A 19009-nucleotide genomic window follows, 5' to 3' on the forward strand; every position below is an offset into this window, starting at 1 on the left:
AAGAAAAACTATTCACAATCAACTAAATTGAAATTTTTATTACAGTTTCGTTGGAAACTGTTTGGTGCAAATTTCACATTCAAATGATTTTTCACCAGTGTGCACTCATATGTGATTTTAAAACTTGTTTCGTTGTATTCTTACTTGTAGTATCATCTACGCACTTCGCGGCTTTGTCAACTTAACAACGAAAACTGCTAACAACTTTGTTGTTTGCTAATGACCAAGGAATTCTTGCCAACGATGAACAGGATATAGATTATACGCTAAGAAAGTTACAGATCGAATATGACAAATGGGGCCTATGTATGAACATGGAGAAAACGGAATATTTGAGAATAGGAGAGGAAACCGAAGATCCGGAATTAGAGTTAAGAAGTATAAGAAAATATAAGGAATATAGATATTTAGGAAGCATATCAGAAGAAGCAACTACAAAAAGAGACATACAGTATAGGATACAGCAAGGAAGGAAAGCAACTCGTATTTTAAATCTATGGTCTAACAAGCTGAAGCTGAACACAAAATTAACAATCTATAGAACAATTGTGGAACATATTATAACTTATGGGGCAGAGTGTTGGCAACTCACAGGAAAGGAAAGAAAATGTTCTAATATAGTATCTAGATTAGAACACGTACCAAATGAGGAAATAAGACGACGGACAAAGATTGTATATTCCACGATTAATCAAATAGAAACAAAGAAATGGCTATGGTATGGTCATGTTATGAGAATGCCAGAGGAAATATGGAAAAAAAGAGCATTAAATTATACACCCATAAATAGAAGAAGAGGAAGGCCTACAGAAACAGCTATAGAAGAAAACGAATGGGTGGATGAAAAACGATGGCGACCGAAATGTGGGATGCGGAGGAGACCGTAGGAACCCCACTGTTTATATATAGGTCGTGCAAATCATAATAATAAAAAATAGACATTCTTTTTTACTATTACTATATATTAATTGCATAAGTAAAAGTATTCACAAGCAAAAAAATTGAAATTTTTGTTAGTTTCGTTGAAAACTCTATGGTGCAAATTTCACATTCAAATGATTTTTCATCAGAATGCACTCTTATATGTGATTTTAAAACTTGTTTCCTTGAAAACTTGTGTAAATTTCACAATAAATGGTTTTTCACCACTATGCAATTTCATATACATTAATAAATATAACTTTTTGTTGAAAAGTGTTTCGTGGTCACATTCAAATTATTTTTGGCCAGTATGCATTTTCATATTATGTGCTTTTAAATTACTCTTTTTTGAAAAGTCTTTGGCGCAAATTCCACACTGAAATGGTTTTTCACCAGTATGCATTCTCATATGCGATTTTAAAACTTGTTTCCTTGAAAACTGCTTGGTGCAAATTTCACATTCAAATGGTTTTTCACTAGGATGTACTGTCATAATATGTGATTTTAAAACATGTTTCCTTGAAAACTGCTTGGTGCAAATTTCACATTTAAATGGTTTTTCACCAGTATGCACTCTCAGATGCAATTTTAAAAATGGTTTTGTTGAAAACTGTTTGGTGCAAATTTCACATTTAAATGGTTTTTCATCAGAATGCACTGTCATATGTGCTTTTAAATTACTCTTTGATGGAAATTGTTTGGCGCAAATTTCACATTTAAATGGCTTTTTACCAGTATGCAAGTTGATATGAGTTAATAAATAACTCTTTGTTGAAAACTGTTTGGTGCAAATTTCACATTCAAATGGTTTTTCACCAGAATGCCCTTTCAAATGAAATTTTAAACTGCTCTTTTGTGAATATTGTTTGGCACAAATTTCACATTCAAATGGTTTTTCACCAGTATGCAATTTCATATGGATTAATAAATAATATTTTGTTGAAAAGGGTTTGGTGCAAATTTCACATTTAAATGGTTTTTCACCAGTATGCACTCTCATATGCAATTTTAAAAATGGTTTCGTTGAAAACTGTTTGGTGCAAATTTCACATTCAAATGGTTTTTCATCAGAATGCACTGTCATATGTGCTTTTAAATTACTCTTTGATGGAAATTGTTTGGCGCAAATTTCACATTTAAATGGCTTTTTACCAGTATGCAAGTTCATATGAGTTAATAAATAACTCTTTGTTGAAAACTGTTTGGTGCAAATTTCACATTCAAATGGTTTTTCACCAGAATGCACTTTCAAATGAAATTTTAAATTACTCTTTTGTGAAAATTGTTTGGCGCAAATTTCACATGTAAATGGTTTTTCACCAGTATGCACTCTCATATGAAATTTTAAATGTGTTTTCGTTGAAAACTGTTTAGTGCAAATTTCACATTCAAATGGTTTTTCATCAGTACGTCTCCTCATATGAAGTTCTAAATGAGAATTGCTTGACAATGGTTTCTTGCAAATGATATATATAAAACCTTGTCCTCCAGTGTTCACATTGGTAGTGGAAGTTGTACATGGGTTCAAATTACTGTCACTTCTATCATCATTTGTTAAGAGGCTACTGGCATCCGTTTTCATATCTTTACAAGAGATACCTAAAATTATAATCCTCTATTAAATCAATAAAATTCAACTAAATGAGAAGTAATGTATAATTGTAGTAGTCAAATCTAGGCCGTGTTAAAGAAATATGTTTGTAAAATAAAAATGTATACCATTTTTTTTATTCAGTTGCAATGCGAAGCCAAAAATGTCTTAATTTTTACTTAGATTAGAGAGCGCAACCAATACTCTCGACGATTTCACCTCTTGTTAGAGCCTCTTCAGAGAATGTATAGGTTGCTTTCTCGAATCCAGTAAATTTTTCGACATATATTAGTCCCACACTGCAACTGACGTGAATGGGTTAGGTGACTAGCGTCATCTGGTAATTGAAAGATAAAGTTTTCAATCCTAATACTGCAACTGACGTGAATGGGTTAGGTGACTAGCGTCATCTGGCAATTGAAAGATAAAGTTTTCAATCCTAATATGTTTGTGTATGTGGTACAAATTGTAATAATAAAAAATTAGATATTCGTGTTTTAGACACCGCTCCAAGAAAAGCAAAAATATTTTACATATTTTGAAAGACTCTTGTGTAATATTTCTTTTAATGTTAAACGACAATGGCACTGGCTAGTTTCTGCTGTTGAATTTTCAACTTTATCAGTAACTTTTTTAAGTTCCTTTAAGGCAGAAACGCATTAGAGTTGCGGACGCGACTTGTCGCGAACAAGACAGTGGAAGACTTGAGTTTGAGATTCTCATTAAAAATTAAATCAAGTTCTCGTCGCATACACGTCTTTCAAATGCGTTCATAAAGATTAAAACCAACTTAAAGAATCTCAGATAGACTAGTCCGCGACTCTTCAATGCGTTTCTGCCTTTAATGGTAAATCGATTTTAAGACAACTTAAAATTCATTCGGCATCCTTTCTCTCTCATATACCCTGCGCATTATTTGCCACAAAATATCAACCCCTTCCTCTTCCAGAGCCTTCCCAACTCCCAGACGTATTCCATCAGGTCTTACTGTCTTACCATTCTTCATCTTATTAGGTATGAGTAATCAGATATTGTGATATCATTGTAAATAAGATAGTTATAACAAAGTGTCAGACAGGACTTAGCAATAATGTTCTGAATGTGCTAAAGTCGTGCCATTCTTATAGGCGAGCATTAGGCACACCCCTAATTTGAGGCTTAGAAATCGAAAAAGCGACCATGATAGGTGAATGGCAAATTTTAGTCATTCTTTATATTCTCGAGGTCGGTTAATCCGAATATGAAGTTTATGTTTATCTAGAATTGGTGGAACATGTTCAAAAATCAAACTTATGCAAAATGCAAAAAGTCAATGTTGATGATTTTTCATATTTACCTCGCTGTATCTTTGGTCGCTGTCCTTTTGAAAATTTTACTGTATCACCTTTCGAGTATTTAGATGACAACGAGATTTATCCACAATGTTTGAACAGATCTAAAGAGCGATTGTTAATTTTTAAACAGTTTGTCGTCAAATTTCGTTAGTTTCATGTTTATTTAAAAATGTTGAGTGACAACATTTTTAGTTTATAATTTTAACCAACACAGCAATAAAACATAATTCATGAGGAAGTTTTCTGGAAAATGTTAAGTCCAAGTATGCAACAAAAATGTTATGTGACTTTATAGACTAGTGGCACTGTTCCAAAATAACGCTTATTTCTCGAGATGTTGACAATGCTGTGGAGAATGGCTAATTTTGCTCTTACTATATGTTTTTGATGGTGCTGAAAACGAAAATAGGGTTTATTTTTAATTTTAGATGGAGGAACATTATCAAAATTGCAATTTTACCCTAAAAAAAATGAAATCACGTTTTTCTTAAAATACAAAAGTTGCATTATTTTTTTTCTATAAAACATTTTACTTTTTGTACCCTATTTTTTAACATACACTTGATTAAAAAGCTAAATTTCAAATTTTTTCACTCAACCTTTGCGATTAAACTTTGAAATTCAGGAATCTGCACCTTTCACTTTAAACAACTCATAACTTTTATTATAATGAGACAGAAAAATTGAAACAGGAACCATTGTCTCTAGAAAAGTAAGAAATATATACTATAAAAATTAGTAAAATTGCGATTTTGCCAATGTTTCCCCAAGTAAAATTCAAAATAAACCTATTTTTCGTTTTTAGCACCATCAAAAGCATAAAGTATGATCAAAATTAGCCATTCACCACACCGTGATCATCACACCACACAGTATCTCAAAAATTAAGCGTTGTTTGTGGTGTGCCGCTCGTCTATACTGCCCTACTAAGCGAAAAGGGGGTATCTATATTTTATAAAAAAATGAGCTAGGTACTACTGTTTAGTCATTAAATACACCTTCATACATGCTCCAAACCCACATAAAAACTGTGGAACTATATACCTCATAATAAATTGGACCATACAGTAATAGAAAAATATATAGAATATTTGAACTCATTCATATATGAGACAATATATAAATGAGTATCCGAAAAATATAAATTGCAGATACTCCCTTTTCGCTTAGTAGGGCAGTAAAAAGTTACATAACTTTTTTCCTATTGTATATTTTGACTTGAAATTCTCCAGAAAACTTCATCATGAATTACGTTTTATTACTGTGTTGGTTAAAATTATAAGCTAAAAAGTTTGTCACTTAGGTAACTTTTTTAAGTAAACATGAAACTATCGAAATCTGACGACAAAATGTTTAAAAATTAACAACTCCTCTTTTAATTTGTACAAACATTTTATATAAAGCTCGTTGTTATCTCAATACTTCAAAGATGACACAGTAAAATATTTAAGAGAAATATTTACAGCGACCAAGGATACAGCGAGGTAAAGTTGAAAAATCAACAAAATTGATTTTTCGCATTTTTGCATAAATTTTGGTTTTTGAACATGTTCCACCAATTCTAGATAAAACTAAAGTTCATATTCAGATTCAGCGATCTCGAAAACATAAAGAACCATCAACATTGGTTACTAACCTTAAAGTTAATTTTCGTGGTCGATATAACGTAAGTTTAGGGGTTGCTGTCGCTCGCCTATTACTTGTAGTATCATCTGCGCACCTCGCCACTTTTTGCTGTCTGGGACTAGTGGATAGAGTAACGAAATAAACCTTAATAAGTATGGTTATAGAATGTGACGTATGCACGTGGCTCTCCCTTATCCGAGTCAAAGAGTTTTAACTGATATATTTGCAGTGCCGGATTAACCATTGGGCAAAGTAGGCAGTTGCCTAGGGGCCTCGGTCCCAAAGGGGGCCTCGCAGGGCTTAAGACGAAAAAATAATAATTAGAATTAAATAAAAACTGTAAATCATATTTAGTCAAAAAATTCAAATATCGCACAATACCATTAAAGTTATAGTAGACGTATAATACTGTATTATGCAACGAGTATTTAATGATGGCCATTATGAAGCGAGTATGAGTGATACGAAACGAGCCGCCTAGCGGCGAGTTTCGTATAGAGTACGAGCTTCATAATGATAATTATATAATATTACGTATTGTATACACGATTTTTTTATATTCATTCACAACAAAAAATATATTCAAATTTATTAATTTTGAAACGAAAATCTGTATCATAAAGAACTTCATTATGATACAGGTAGTGAAATCATCAGGGCTTTTCATCGACTCTCATTTGTTTCGAGCTTCTGTCATATGTCGTCTAAATTAATATATCTACGTCATACGTTATTGGTATATAGGTATATAGCAATGATACAAACCAAAGACGTATGACGTAGATATTTTAATATCAGACGAGACATGACAGAAGCTCGAAACAAATGACTGTGAATGAAAAGCCCTATTATTCGCTGTGAGCTTCGCTGGTATCGCAATCTAGCGGAGTACTAGTATCACCTCGATTCGAAATTTAAAGAGAAAATTATTGCCTATCCTCTGTGAGCTTCGCTGGTATTGCCACCTAGCGGATTACTAGTATCACTTTCGCTGGAAATTTAAAGAGAAAAGTGTTGCCTATCCTCTGCGAGTTTCGCTAATCGCTGATATGGCTTGTATCGCCACCAAGTGGATGACTAGTACTGTTTCGGCCGGAAATTTAAAGAGGAAAGGAGAAAAGCAAATAATAATAATTATTTCAAATTTATTATTTAAATCTTATCGTGTAATATTTACAACGTAAAAAAGTAATTGGAGTGTAATCGATAATTAATATCAGTAAGTACAGAATTTACTATTAATTATGATTATTTTTAAGATTTTGCTTATCGTTTTGAAGTTTATGTTGACAGCTAATATTAGAAAAAATTTATTCTTCAAAAAAGTATAATAATTTAATATAATTAAATATATTTTTGTGAGACATTTAGTAAAAATTATATGCAACTCTTAATACAGCAGAACGTCAAATTTCCAGTAAAAGTTCACTGACTTGTCACTACTGGCGCTCGCAAACTTTTATGATTAATTATTTATATGGGAAATAAGCCACAATTAAAATGAAAAAAATAATTTTATTAACGTTTCGACGCCCAAATCGGGTGCCGTTGTCAAAATACAAAATATTACTAAAATAAACTAAAGTGTTGTTGCTAAGCAAAAAAATTCTTCTAATAATTTATTTAATCTCACTCATTTATATTGGCAATTCAGACATATATTATACATTTTAAAGTAGAAGACTTTAAAATGATATTGCCAATATTTATGAGTTGCGTTCCTGGGACGACTTACTGAAAGATAGTTCATTCGATTACATGAAATTAACCCCAACTCAAGAATATCCGTCATAAAAAATTATAGCATGTGATATGTCTTTAAAAAGACAACCAAATAATTTTTTATGACGGATATTCTTGAGTTGGGGTTAATTTCATGTAATCGAATGAACTATCTTTCAGTAAGTCGTCCCAGGAACGCAACTCATAAATATTGGCAATATCATTTTAAAGTCTTCTACTTTAAAATGTATAATATATGTCTGAATTGCCAATATAAATGAGTGAGATTAAATAAATTATTAGAAGAATTTTTTTGCTTAGCAACAACACTTTAGTTTATTTTAGTAATATTTTGTATTTTGACAACGGCACCCGATTTGGGCGTCGAAACGTTAATAAAATTATTTTTTTCATTTTAATTGTGGCTTATTTCCCATATAAATAATTAATCATAAAAATGCCACAAGGAAATAGCTTCAGAACAACGCAAACTTTTAATTATCCCCTCTACCTACGAGCTCACAGCGGATAGTAAGAGAATAGAAAAAACTGCATTTATCTACAGTGCGTCCATAAAGTAACGCATAAATTCATTATTTCGTAAAGCGGCGAGTTTTAGGAAAAATCCCGAAACAGGTCAATTTTTATTATTAAATTGCGATTTTTGGGCATACATGTCATATTCGTGACGTCATCCATCTGGGCGTGATGACGTAATCCATGATTTTTTAAATGCGAATAGTGGTCATGTGATAGCTTATTTGAAAGGGTATTCAATTCTCTATTCAAAAATATAAACAATAACATTATTTATATAGGGTGTTCAAAAAGAATTTTTTTAATTAAATTATTGGAGACAAAAAGAAGAATATATGTAATTTATTTAATTCCAAATACGTTTTTTAGTGGTCAGAAAACTGTAAAAAATATTTATTTGACAAATAAATATTCTTTTTTACTTAAATTCAATGTTAAAGCTGCCACCTGCCTGATGGCAGTTTGAACATATTCGTTTAAGCAAAAATCAATGTTTATATTTCAAATAAATATATTTTTCCAGTTTTCTGACAACAGTAAAACGTATTTTGAATTACATAAATTACATATATTCTTCTTTTTGTCTCAAATAATTTAATTTAAATTTTTTTTTGAACACTCTGTATAAACGATTATGTTAATATTTATATTTTTGAATAGAGAATTGAATACCCTTTAAAATAAGCTACTACATAATCCCTCTTCTCATTTAAAAAAATCATCGATTACGTCATCACACCCACATTGATGACGTCACTGGTATGGTATATATGCCAAAAAATCGTAATTTAAAGATCAAAATCGACCTGTTTCGGAATTTTTGCTCTAAGTTGCCGGTTTACGAAATAATGAATTTATGCGTTACTTTATGGACGCACTGTATGTAGTATTTATATTATAAAACTGCATACTTTTGTTCACATAGAAAGCCTGTATTGTGAGAATAAGTCGCTAATCAATGCCGTTTGCTAGAAGGAACAGGACCTACTCCCTGTAAGTCTGCACCATGTTTCTTAGAAAAGTAGTTAGAGCAAGTTAGAGCATGTTATTTATGTCAGGTTTTACATTTATTTTAAATTTAAATACCTCTACACAATTTATATATACAGGGCCCCGTAAAAACTACTGGCGCCTGTGTGCAAAAAAGGATTTTGGCGCCCCTTGTCATTTTATAGGCATAAAATCCTCACACATTATCCCTGGACAAAAAATCCCCGGACAAAAAATCCCCGAACAAATAATCCCCGGAAAAAATTCCCACAAAAAATCCCGGACAAATATTCCCCACAATTTTTTTTGACCAAAATATCCCCACAAAAAATCCCGGACAAAAAATCCCCACGAATTATTTGTTGCCGGATAATTCTCTAAAAGTTTTCCCAAAATTTTACCAAATTTCGAATTCCAATTCCATGCCGAACTCTTCAAATTTTACATTAATCGTCCAACACTACATGTAATACAATTTTTACGTACACCCAGCTCGACCAAAATGGCCGAGTTGGGCGCACAGAAGAAAATAACTGCGGTAACGCAAATGCGTCTAAGTAACTCCTTTGTACAAGTTAGAATAGTGGGAAAATATCAAACGGTTTCTGCGTAAATTCTGGACTGAGACAGGGAGATCCGTTGTCAGCATTGTTGTTTAATCTGGCCTTAGAATATGTCATGCCAAAAATTTATCCAAAAATCAAACCAGACATAGCTACTCGGGTAGAGGCCAGATGGGAGAAGGTCTGTAGGACGGCCTAGAAAAAGGTGGAAAGATGCAGTCAGAGGAGATTTGGAGAAAATGGGAGTGAGACAATGGGAAATAGTGGCACAGGACCGACAAACATGGAAGGCAATAATAAACGCGGCAAAGACTCTCGAAGTTATAACGACATTGATGATGATGATGACTAAATATTTTTGACGCTAAATGTACAAAAAGGAACAGGTTTTTTGGATTACAATCAAGATTATCGTTGTCAAGACCAGCAGTTATCATTCATATATATATTTAAGCCAATAATTACAACATAATTCCCACAGTCTTAGCTCATTCCCCATATCATTCTCTCCCACGATTTTTGAAAAAACGCACACTATTTTGTCACGTAAAATTTGAAGTTTTCGACATGGAATTGAAATTCGAAATTTGGTACTTAATCGAAATTACAATTCATGCTTAATATTAATTGCTATTCATTATTTTCGTACCGAAAAGCGGTTTCATGACGATTGCTATCTACCTATACCGATTGCATTCACGGGAAAACTTTTAGAGAACTATTCGGCAGCAAATATTTCTTAGGGATCTTTTGTCCGGGATTTTTTGTGGGGATATTTTGTCCAAAAATATTTGTAGGGATTATTTGTCCAGGGATAATTTGTGGGGATTTTTTTCCGGGATTATTTGTCCGAGGATTATTTGTTCTAGCTTCAACCCACAGGGTGCCAGGCGGTGTCGTGGTTGAAAAATTATTTAAACATTTTTTTTAAACAAATTCACAAAAAAAATTATTTCGAACAAATTTTTTTTAGATAACTTGAGTCATTCTGAGTAAAAAAGGTCCCTTGTCATTTTTCTCTAAAATGGATTGTTGTCGAGTTATACGCGATTTAAAATTTGAAAAATGCGAAAATGGCCATATAACTCGACAACAATAAATTCTAGAGAAAAATCACAAGATATCTTTTTTGCTCAAAATGACCCAAATTATCTTAAAAAAATTGTTCGAAGTAAAAAACATATTTTTGTGGATTTGTTTAAAAAAAAATTATTAAACAATTTTTCGACCAAGGTACCGCCTGGAACCCTGTGGATTTGTTATAGGACCTTTTTTGAGTAAGTTTTTGCTAAGAAATCTAATCTAAATAATTTTGCTAACGTGGGCAACGATACAGCCTGGACTATAGCGCTAATTGTTAATAATTAAAAACAACAGCTTTGTAATAAAATAATGACAAAAATTTCTTCAAAATGTTGAAGGAGGGGTTTTAAACTTTGATTTGGTCGCTTTTTGACTTTCATAATAATAATTTTTAATCGAGTTATTAAGCCTTGAAAATGGTCTACTTCGCATTTTTTAAATTTTAAATTGCATGTAACTCGACAACAATCGATTTGAGTGAAAAATAACAAGAGGCCTTTTTTACTCAGAATGACCCAACTAAAAAAATTTGTTCGAAATGAAAAAATTATTTTGTGAACTTGTTTAAAAAAAATGTTTTACCAATTTTTCGTCCACGGCACTGCTTGGCACCCTGTGAATTTGTTATAAGGACCTCTTTTTGAGTTTGTGCAAAAAAATCGAATCGGAATAATTTCGCAAAGTGGGCGACGATACAGTCCGGTCTAATTAGTTATTTGATAGGTATGCGATTTTCAAATATTGTCGATTCATCATAATTTGAGCGCCGCAGAATCATTGGCTTATCGATGAGATAGAATTACCGCCCACACACTATTGCTCAACCAATGTGTTTGGAATTTTTCCACGAAATCAGCGCATAGTTAGGTATTTCTTATCTACAGTTGGGTGTTTGTTATTTTTATAGCGGGATTTTTTATTTTATGTTTATAGAAAGACTAAAAATGTCATCCAAGATCCAAACAAAATAAAACTGAACTATTTAATTTCTCAACTTTTATTTTAAAATTAATTTTTGCTTTTTTATTTTTTTTGTAAATATTTTTGCACTTTTTGACCCTCGGTTTCGGCGCCCCTAAAGGACGGCGCCCGTGTGCATTGCACACTTTGCACATATGGTAGCGGAGGCCCTGTATATATACATAGACATAATAATAGCATAAGCGATGACGGTCGCGAATTCAGTGCTTTTTCCCTTATCGAAAAATCGCACAACGTCCCCAAAGAAGTTTTCACTTCAAAAAATAAATACAAACAATTTAAACATTATTAGTTTTACATTGAAATTTTTTATTCTATTGACTCTAATACAACTAGTTTCAACAGCAGCAAAATTGAAAACACGCAACAATATAATACAGAAACTCTGCGGCACTACATGGGGGTCCACAGCATCAACATTAAGATCCTCTGCTCTTAGCCTGATATATCCGGTGGCAGAATACTGTGCTCCAGTGTGGCTAAATAGCAGGCATACCCACCTGGTCGACACCCAACTAAACCGTACTATGCGTATGATAACAGGCACAATTAAGCCCACCCCTACAATGTGGCTACCTACCCTTAGTAATATAGCACCACCCAACCTACGCCGCGAACATGCATTGGTTAAAGAATATAACAAAATAATGGACAGTCGCCAGCTTCTAGTCCACAACGACATCCCCGATATTCTTGGAAACCGTCTCCGATCCAGGTTACCCCCTCTACAATCTGCTCAAGCGCTGCAGCAATCCAACTTTGACTTAAATACCCGATGGAGAGAAGATTGGGAAAGTAGGACAGATCCACATTACCATAGTCTACCGGACATCATAGGGAAACCTGGCGAATTTGAACGTCCCCGTAAGATTTGGGCAGCCCTTAATCGAATTCGAACAAACTGTGGAAGATGCGCCGACTCCCTCCACAGATGGGGTAAACTCCCCTCGCCTTCTTGTGACTGCGGCGCTGCAAGACAGACGATCAGTCACATTGTTCAGGACTGCCCACGCAGAGCATACACAGGCGACCCTATAGACTTTGTAATGGCAACCGAAGGGTCAATCGAATATATAAAAAAATTGGACATCTGTTTGTGATGCATTGTATAATGCATAAATCTAAATATGTTCTGTGATATACTTAAGCCATACGCTAAATAAATAAATCAACTTGTTTGTTAAATAGTTTATTGTTTTATTTAATTGTTACGTATTTGTTATTAATCGCTTTAAAATAAATTATGTTTGACTTCAAGTGTTCGTTTTTTTTTAAATTCGCACGAAATAATATGAAATATCAGATTACATATAAGTTTGGGTGTGTGTACATTAATAAATATAGCTTTTTGCTGAAAAGTGTTTCGTGCTCACATTCAAATTATTTTTGGCCAGTATGAATTTTCATATTATGTGCTTTTAAATTACTCTTTGATTTAAATTGTTTGGCGCAAATTTGGCATTTAAATGGTTTTTCACTAGTATGCACTCTCATATGCGATTTTAAAACTTGTTTCCTTGAAAACTGCTTGGCACAAATTTCACATTCAAATGGTTTTTCACCAGAATGCACTGTCATATGCGATTGTAAAACGTTTTTCGTTGAAAACTGTTTGGTGCAAATTTCACATTCAAATGGTTTTTCACCAGGATGTACTGTCATATGTGATTTTAAAACTTGTTTCCTTGAAAACTGCTTGGTGCAAATTTCACATTTAAATGGTTTTTCACCAGTATGCACTCTCAGATGCGATTTTAAAACTTCTTTCGTTGAAAACTGTTTCTTGCAAATTTCACATTCGAATGGTTTTTCACCAGTATGCAATTTCGTATGCATTAATAAATAATTCTTTGTTGAAAAGGGTTTGGTGCAAATTTCACATTCAAATGGTTTTTCACCAGTATGCACTCTCATATGCAATTTTAAAATTGGTTTTGTTGAAAACTGTTTGGTGCAAATTTCACATTTAAATTGTTTTTCATCAGAATGCACTGTCATATGTGCTTTTAAATTACTCTTTGATGGAAATTGTTTGGCGCAAATTTCACATTTAAATGGCTTTTCACCAGTATGCAAGTTCATATGAGTTAATAAATAACTCTTTGTTGAAAACTGTTTGGTGCAAATTTCACATTCAAATGGTTTTTCACCGGAATGCACTTTCAAATGAAATTTTAAATTACTATTTTGTGAAAATTGTTTGGCGCAAATTTCACATGTAAATGGTTTTTCACCAGTATGCACTCTCATATGAAATTTTAAATGTGTTTTCTTTGAAAACTGTTTAGTACAAATTTCACATTTAAATGGTTTTGTATCAGTACGTCTCCTCATATGAAGTTCTAAATGAGAATTGCTTGACAATGGTTTCTTGCAAATGATATATATAAAACCTTGTCCTCCAGTGTTCACATTGGTAGTGGAAGTTGTACATGGGTTCAAATTACTGTCACTTCTATCATCATTCGTTAAGAGGCTACTGGCATCCGTTTTCATATCATTACAAGAGAGACCTAAAATTATAATCCTCTATTAAATCGATAAAATTCAACTAAATGAGAATGTATAATTGTAGTAGTCAAATCTAGGCTGTGTTAAAGAAATATGTTTGTGTATGTTGTACAAATTGTAATAACAAAAAATTAGATATTCGTGTTTTATACGCCGCTCCAAGAAAAGCAAACATATTTTACTTATTTTGAAAGACTCTTGTGTAATATTTCTTTTAATGTTAAAAGCCAATTGCACTGGCTAGTTTTTGCTGTTGAATTTTCAACTTTATCAGTAACTTTTTTAAGTTCCTTTAAGGCAGAAACGCATTAGAGTTACGGATGCGACTTGTCGTGAACAAGACAGTGGAAGACTTGAGAGATTGTCATTAAAAATTGAATCAAGTCCTCTTCGTATCCACGTCTTCCAAATGCGTTCATAAAGATTAAAACCAACTTAAAGAATATCAAATAGACTAGTCCGCGACTCTTCAATGCGTTTCTGCCTTTAATGGTAAATCGATTTTAAGTCAGCTTAAAATTCATTGGGCATCCTTTCTCCCTCATATACCCTGCGCATTATTTGTCACAATATATCAACCCCTTCCTCTTCCAGAGCCTTCCCAACTTCCAGAGGTATTCCATTAGGTCTTACTGTCTTACCATTCTTCATCCTATTAGGTATGAGTAATCAGATATTGTGCTATCATTGTAAGATAGTTCTAACAAAGTGCCAGACTTAGCAATAGTGTTCTGAATGTGCTAAAACAGTGCATTGCTTACTTGTAGTATCATCTGCGCACCCTGCGACTTTTGCTCTCTGGAGCTAGCGGATAGAGTAACGAAATAAACCTTAATAAAATCTATTAGACCGGCCTACACAGAATCACGCCTTGTCCCTAAAAGTGTAGGTTAGTTTTGATAATATAGGAAACGTAAATAATTTTTAAAATCCACAAAGAAAATGATTTTCTGTAGACGGCTCTATGTATACCATTTATCGCAAAAAAATCTATTTAGTGAAATCCTTTATGAAAGGTATACAATTTATTAAATAAAAGTTCCTTAAAGGGGTACATCAGAATAATAGCAGAACGTTTTCGATCTGAAGAGAGTCAGTGTTGAACGGGATGCAGACATGCTAAGCCACCAAAATGGCTTTTTTGATTTTGGTGGCTTAGCACGTTTGCATCCTGTTCAGCACTGATAAAAACGTTCTGCTGTTGTGATATAGCCCTTTAACTGACTTTTATTTAATAAATTAAATACCTTTTATGAATGATTTCACTTAATATAATTTTTAAAATAATACACTAAGCAGCAAAATTAACGTACCACCTTAAACATGGGACGTTTTTGATGTCTCAAATTTCCTAAGCCTCTTGTCCGATTTGAGTTATTTTTTAGTATATTATAGCCTTATTCTTTAAAAATATCACTGTAATAATATTGTTGGTAAACAGATTGTGATTCTATATCGGGCGTTGAATATGTTGAAATTAAAACTCAATTGTAGGTTTAGGCTTTCTTAATATTCTGTTTTTTTTATTCATTCGCTTATATTGGAAAATAAAAAAGTTAGGCACTTTAACATCTAGCTATGTTTTTTGTCGATAAATCCTCATTTTCTGCTTAGTTTAATAACCAAGCCTACAGTAGGCTATGAGGAATTAACAATTTGATAAATGTCAATTGGATAAAAGTCAAAAACTGTCTGATTTGTTGTGAAAATTAGTAGATTTATTATTTAAAGTTTAAATTAAGTCCGCAATTGTTTTTGTTGTTTGGCGGAAATAGAACGGGCTGCAAGGAATTTGACCCACGATGAGTGTGTTGAAGTAGTGACTACATATACTGAAGGACGTACTCACCATGCTAGCGGCCTCCTTGTATTGGTAACATTTTTTTGCTAATTCACTATAATGAAAGAGCTCACGTTGCACGAACTGTAACCGAATATTTACAACACGTACACCTACATTTTCGTAATTTTGAATTCGCCACCGCATAGTCAAGATCTTAACCCAATCAAAAATTTGTGGGACATAATTGGCAGAAGACTACGACAGCTTTTGCCACATCTTAAAACCTTACAAGAGGTCAAAACAGTAGCTCACATAGTCTCATTTGTTATATTCTTCTTCTTGCAGTACCGTCTCCTATCGGAGGTTGGCTACCATCACAGCAATCTTAACTTTGTTGGCTGCAGCTCTGAACAACTGTATTGAACTGCACCCATACCACGCTCTTAAATTTCGCAACCAGGAAATCCTCCTACGTCCCACATTTCTCTTTCCCGAGATTTTTCCTTGGATGATGAGTCTTAGCAGAGAGTACTTTTCTAGTCTCATTATGTGGCCTAGATATTCCAGTTTTTTCGTTTGTTATATAAAAGTACATATCTATTTTATTATCGAACATAAGCGAATGAATTAAAAAAAATGTTAAGAACAATTGAGTTTTATTTTCAACATTGTATAATTGTTAGAATATTCCACAGTGTTCCGAACTTTTAGAAAAAATTACAGTATGATTGGTAAACCCGGTATATAATGACAACTTATCTTTTTAGCAACAATATTATTACAGGGATATTGCTAAAGAATAAGGCTATGCCATATTAAAAAAATCACTAAACTCGGACAAGAGGTTTAGGAAATTCGAGACATCAAAAATGATTTTATAATGTGACGTATTCACGAGGCTCTGATTTATCCGGATCAAGGAGTTTTAACTGATATCTTTGTCACAGTATAAAGAGGGACAGTAGAACCACTCTCCGAAAAATTGGAAGTAAAATCTTTAGTCGCGCATGGCGACCGCGCAATGTCTTAGTCGCTTTTGCCCCACTCTCACATTGCTAGTCGCATAGAAACGTACGGGTTTTAACAGGGAAAACCCGCATCCACCAATGGTGAATTACCAATTGCGTACTGTCGGTATTATTTCTTGAGATCAAAGTGCCGATATGGAAGAGGTTTTACTGTTCCTCTTTATACTGCGTCTTTGTTATAAAATAGTGTAAACTATTTATCAATCCACTTGCAACACAAACACAAGCCAACCTAATATAAACTATGTGTCTAGTCCCTGACCAGCTTTAGTAATATAAACTGAACATTTTGCGTTTAAAAGAAATGACTGCTATATTTAATTTCTATGGGTGTCAAGTATACGGATCTACCCGAAAGTTTGTAATGAGTATCTTACTTAAGACTCTAAGAAGTTCAGAAGGTCATCGACCAAGCGAAACGAAGGAAGGCTTCTTGTCCTGACGAAATACCCACAGAATTTTTATAACTATTATTTTCACTCGCAAATAACTCGAAAAGCATTGACTTGGTGAAAAATCTCTATAGAACAAAAATTGCTTGGAATTAGTCAGTTTATCCATTTCCGCACTTATTTTGGAAATATATTTTTTCATCCCCAGAGGGGGTGAAAATCACCCAACACGGCAAAAGCACACGTCGGCACAATATCACTTTTTTACTTTGGCATATTAGCTATGTGTATGCCAAATTGCATGTCAATCCAAGCGGTTCTTTAAAATGTAGAGATTTTGCAATATTTTACCGAACGTACTACAAGATAGACTGGGCGAAGGAAATATGTTCTTAGGCATGCAAATATCAATAATAAAAAAATAGGCATTCGTGTTTACTATTGCTATATTATATTAATTGCATAAGTAAAAGTATTCACAAGCAACAAAATTGAAATTTTTATTAGTTTCGTTGAAAAACTCTTTGGTGCAAATTTCACTATAAATGGTTTTTCACCAATATCCAATTTCATACACTGGCGGATCCAGGGGGGTGTCACGGGGGTCATGACCCCCCCCCCGTAATTGTAAACCCACGTATCCTAGGGTTGGTCAGACTAAGTGACCTTGCATCAGAGAAAGGTAATTAAATCATCCTCAAGACCCATGACCCCCCCAAACAAAAGTTCTGGATCCACCACTGATTTCATATGCATTAATAAAAATAACTCTTTGTTGAAAAGTGTTTCGTGCGCACATTCAAATTATTTTTGACCAGTATGCATTGTCATATTATGTGCTTTTAAATTACTCTTTTTTGAAAACTGTTTGGCGCAAATTTCACACACAAATGGTTTTTCACCAGTATGCACTCTCATATGCAATTTTAAATCTTGTTTAATTGAAAACTGTTTGGTGCAAATTTCACATTTAAACGGTTTTTCACCAGTATGCACTCTCATGTGTGACTTTAAATATAATTTCATTGGAAACTGTTTATGGCAAATTTCACATTTAAATGGTTTTTCACCAGTATGCAATTTCATATGCATTAAGAGATAACTCTTTGTTGAAAAGTGTTTGGTGCAACTTTTACATCCAAATGGTTTTTCACCAGTATGCACTCTCATATGCAATTTTAAAATTGTTTTCGTTGAAAACTGTTTATTACACATTTCACATTCAAATGGGTTGTCACCAGGATGCACTGTCATGTGTACTTTTAAATTACTTTTTGATGAAAATTGTTTGGCACAAATTTCACAATTAAATGGTTTTTCACCAGTATGCACTCTCATGTGTGATTTTAAAAGCGGTTTCGTTGAAAACTGTTTGGCACAAAATTCACATTCAAATGATTTTTCACCAGGATGTACTGTCATATGTGATTTTAAAACTTGTTTCGTTGAAAACCGTTTAGTGCAAATTTTACATTCAAATGGTTTTTCACCAGTATGCACTCTCATATGATATTTTAAATGTGTTTTCGTTGAAAGCTGTTTAGTGCAAATTTCACATTCAAATGGTTCTTTTTCAGTATGTATTCTCATATGAAGTTGTAAATGATAATTACTTGACAATGGTTTCTTGCAAATGATACATATAAAACGTCTTCCGGTGTTCACATTGGAGGTATTGGAAATTATATATTCGTTCAAATTACTGTCACTTCTATCATCATTTGTTAAGAGGCTACTAACATCAGTTTTCATATCTTTACAAGAGACACCTAAAATTATAATCCTCTATTAAATCAATAAAATTCAACTAAAGTGTTAAAGAAATATGATTGCGTACATCTTACCAATGGTAATAATAAAAAAATGAGGTATTGGTGTTTTATAGACCGCTCCAAGAAATAAGAGCCGTTTTACATGACCGAGATTTACTTCGAAAATTATTTCAAG

At 33.1% G+C, this 19009-nt stretch overlaps 1 protein-coding gene across 1 annotated transcript in view; it reads right to left on the reverse strand.

The window, feature by feature from the left end:
- Positions 1-771: 771 nt before the first annotated feature.
- LOC114339760 (zinc finger protein 729) overlaps positions 772-19009 on the reverse strand; it is a 152460-nt gene continuing 134222 nt past the window's right edge. Inside the window, exons 5-7 of the mRNA XM_050660078.1 lie at positions 18676-18831; positions 12731-13861; positions 772-2520 (exon numbers count right to left, since the gene is read on the reverse strand). Of these exons, the coding sequence (XP_050516035.1) occupies positions 1217-2520; positions 12731-13861; positions 18676-18831 (2591 nt within the window). The 3' untranslated portion in view covers positions 772-1216. The remainder of the gene's footprint in view (positions 2521-12730; positions 13862-18675; positions 18832-19009) is intronic.

This window comes from Diabrotica virgifera, chromosome 9 (genome assembly GCF_917563875.1).
Source record: "Diabrotica virgifera virgifera chromosome 9, PGI_DIABVI_V3a".
In the NCBI taxonomy this organism is placed as follows: domain Eukaryota; kingdom Metazoa; phylum Arthropoda; class Insecta; order Coleoptera; family Chrysomelidae; genus Diabrotica; species Diabrotica virgifera.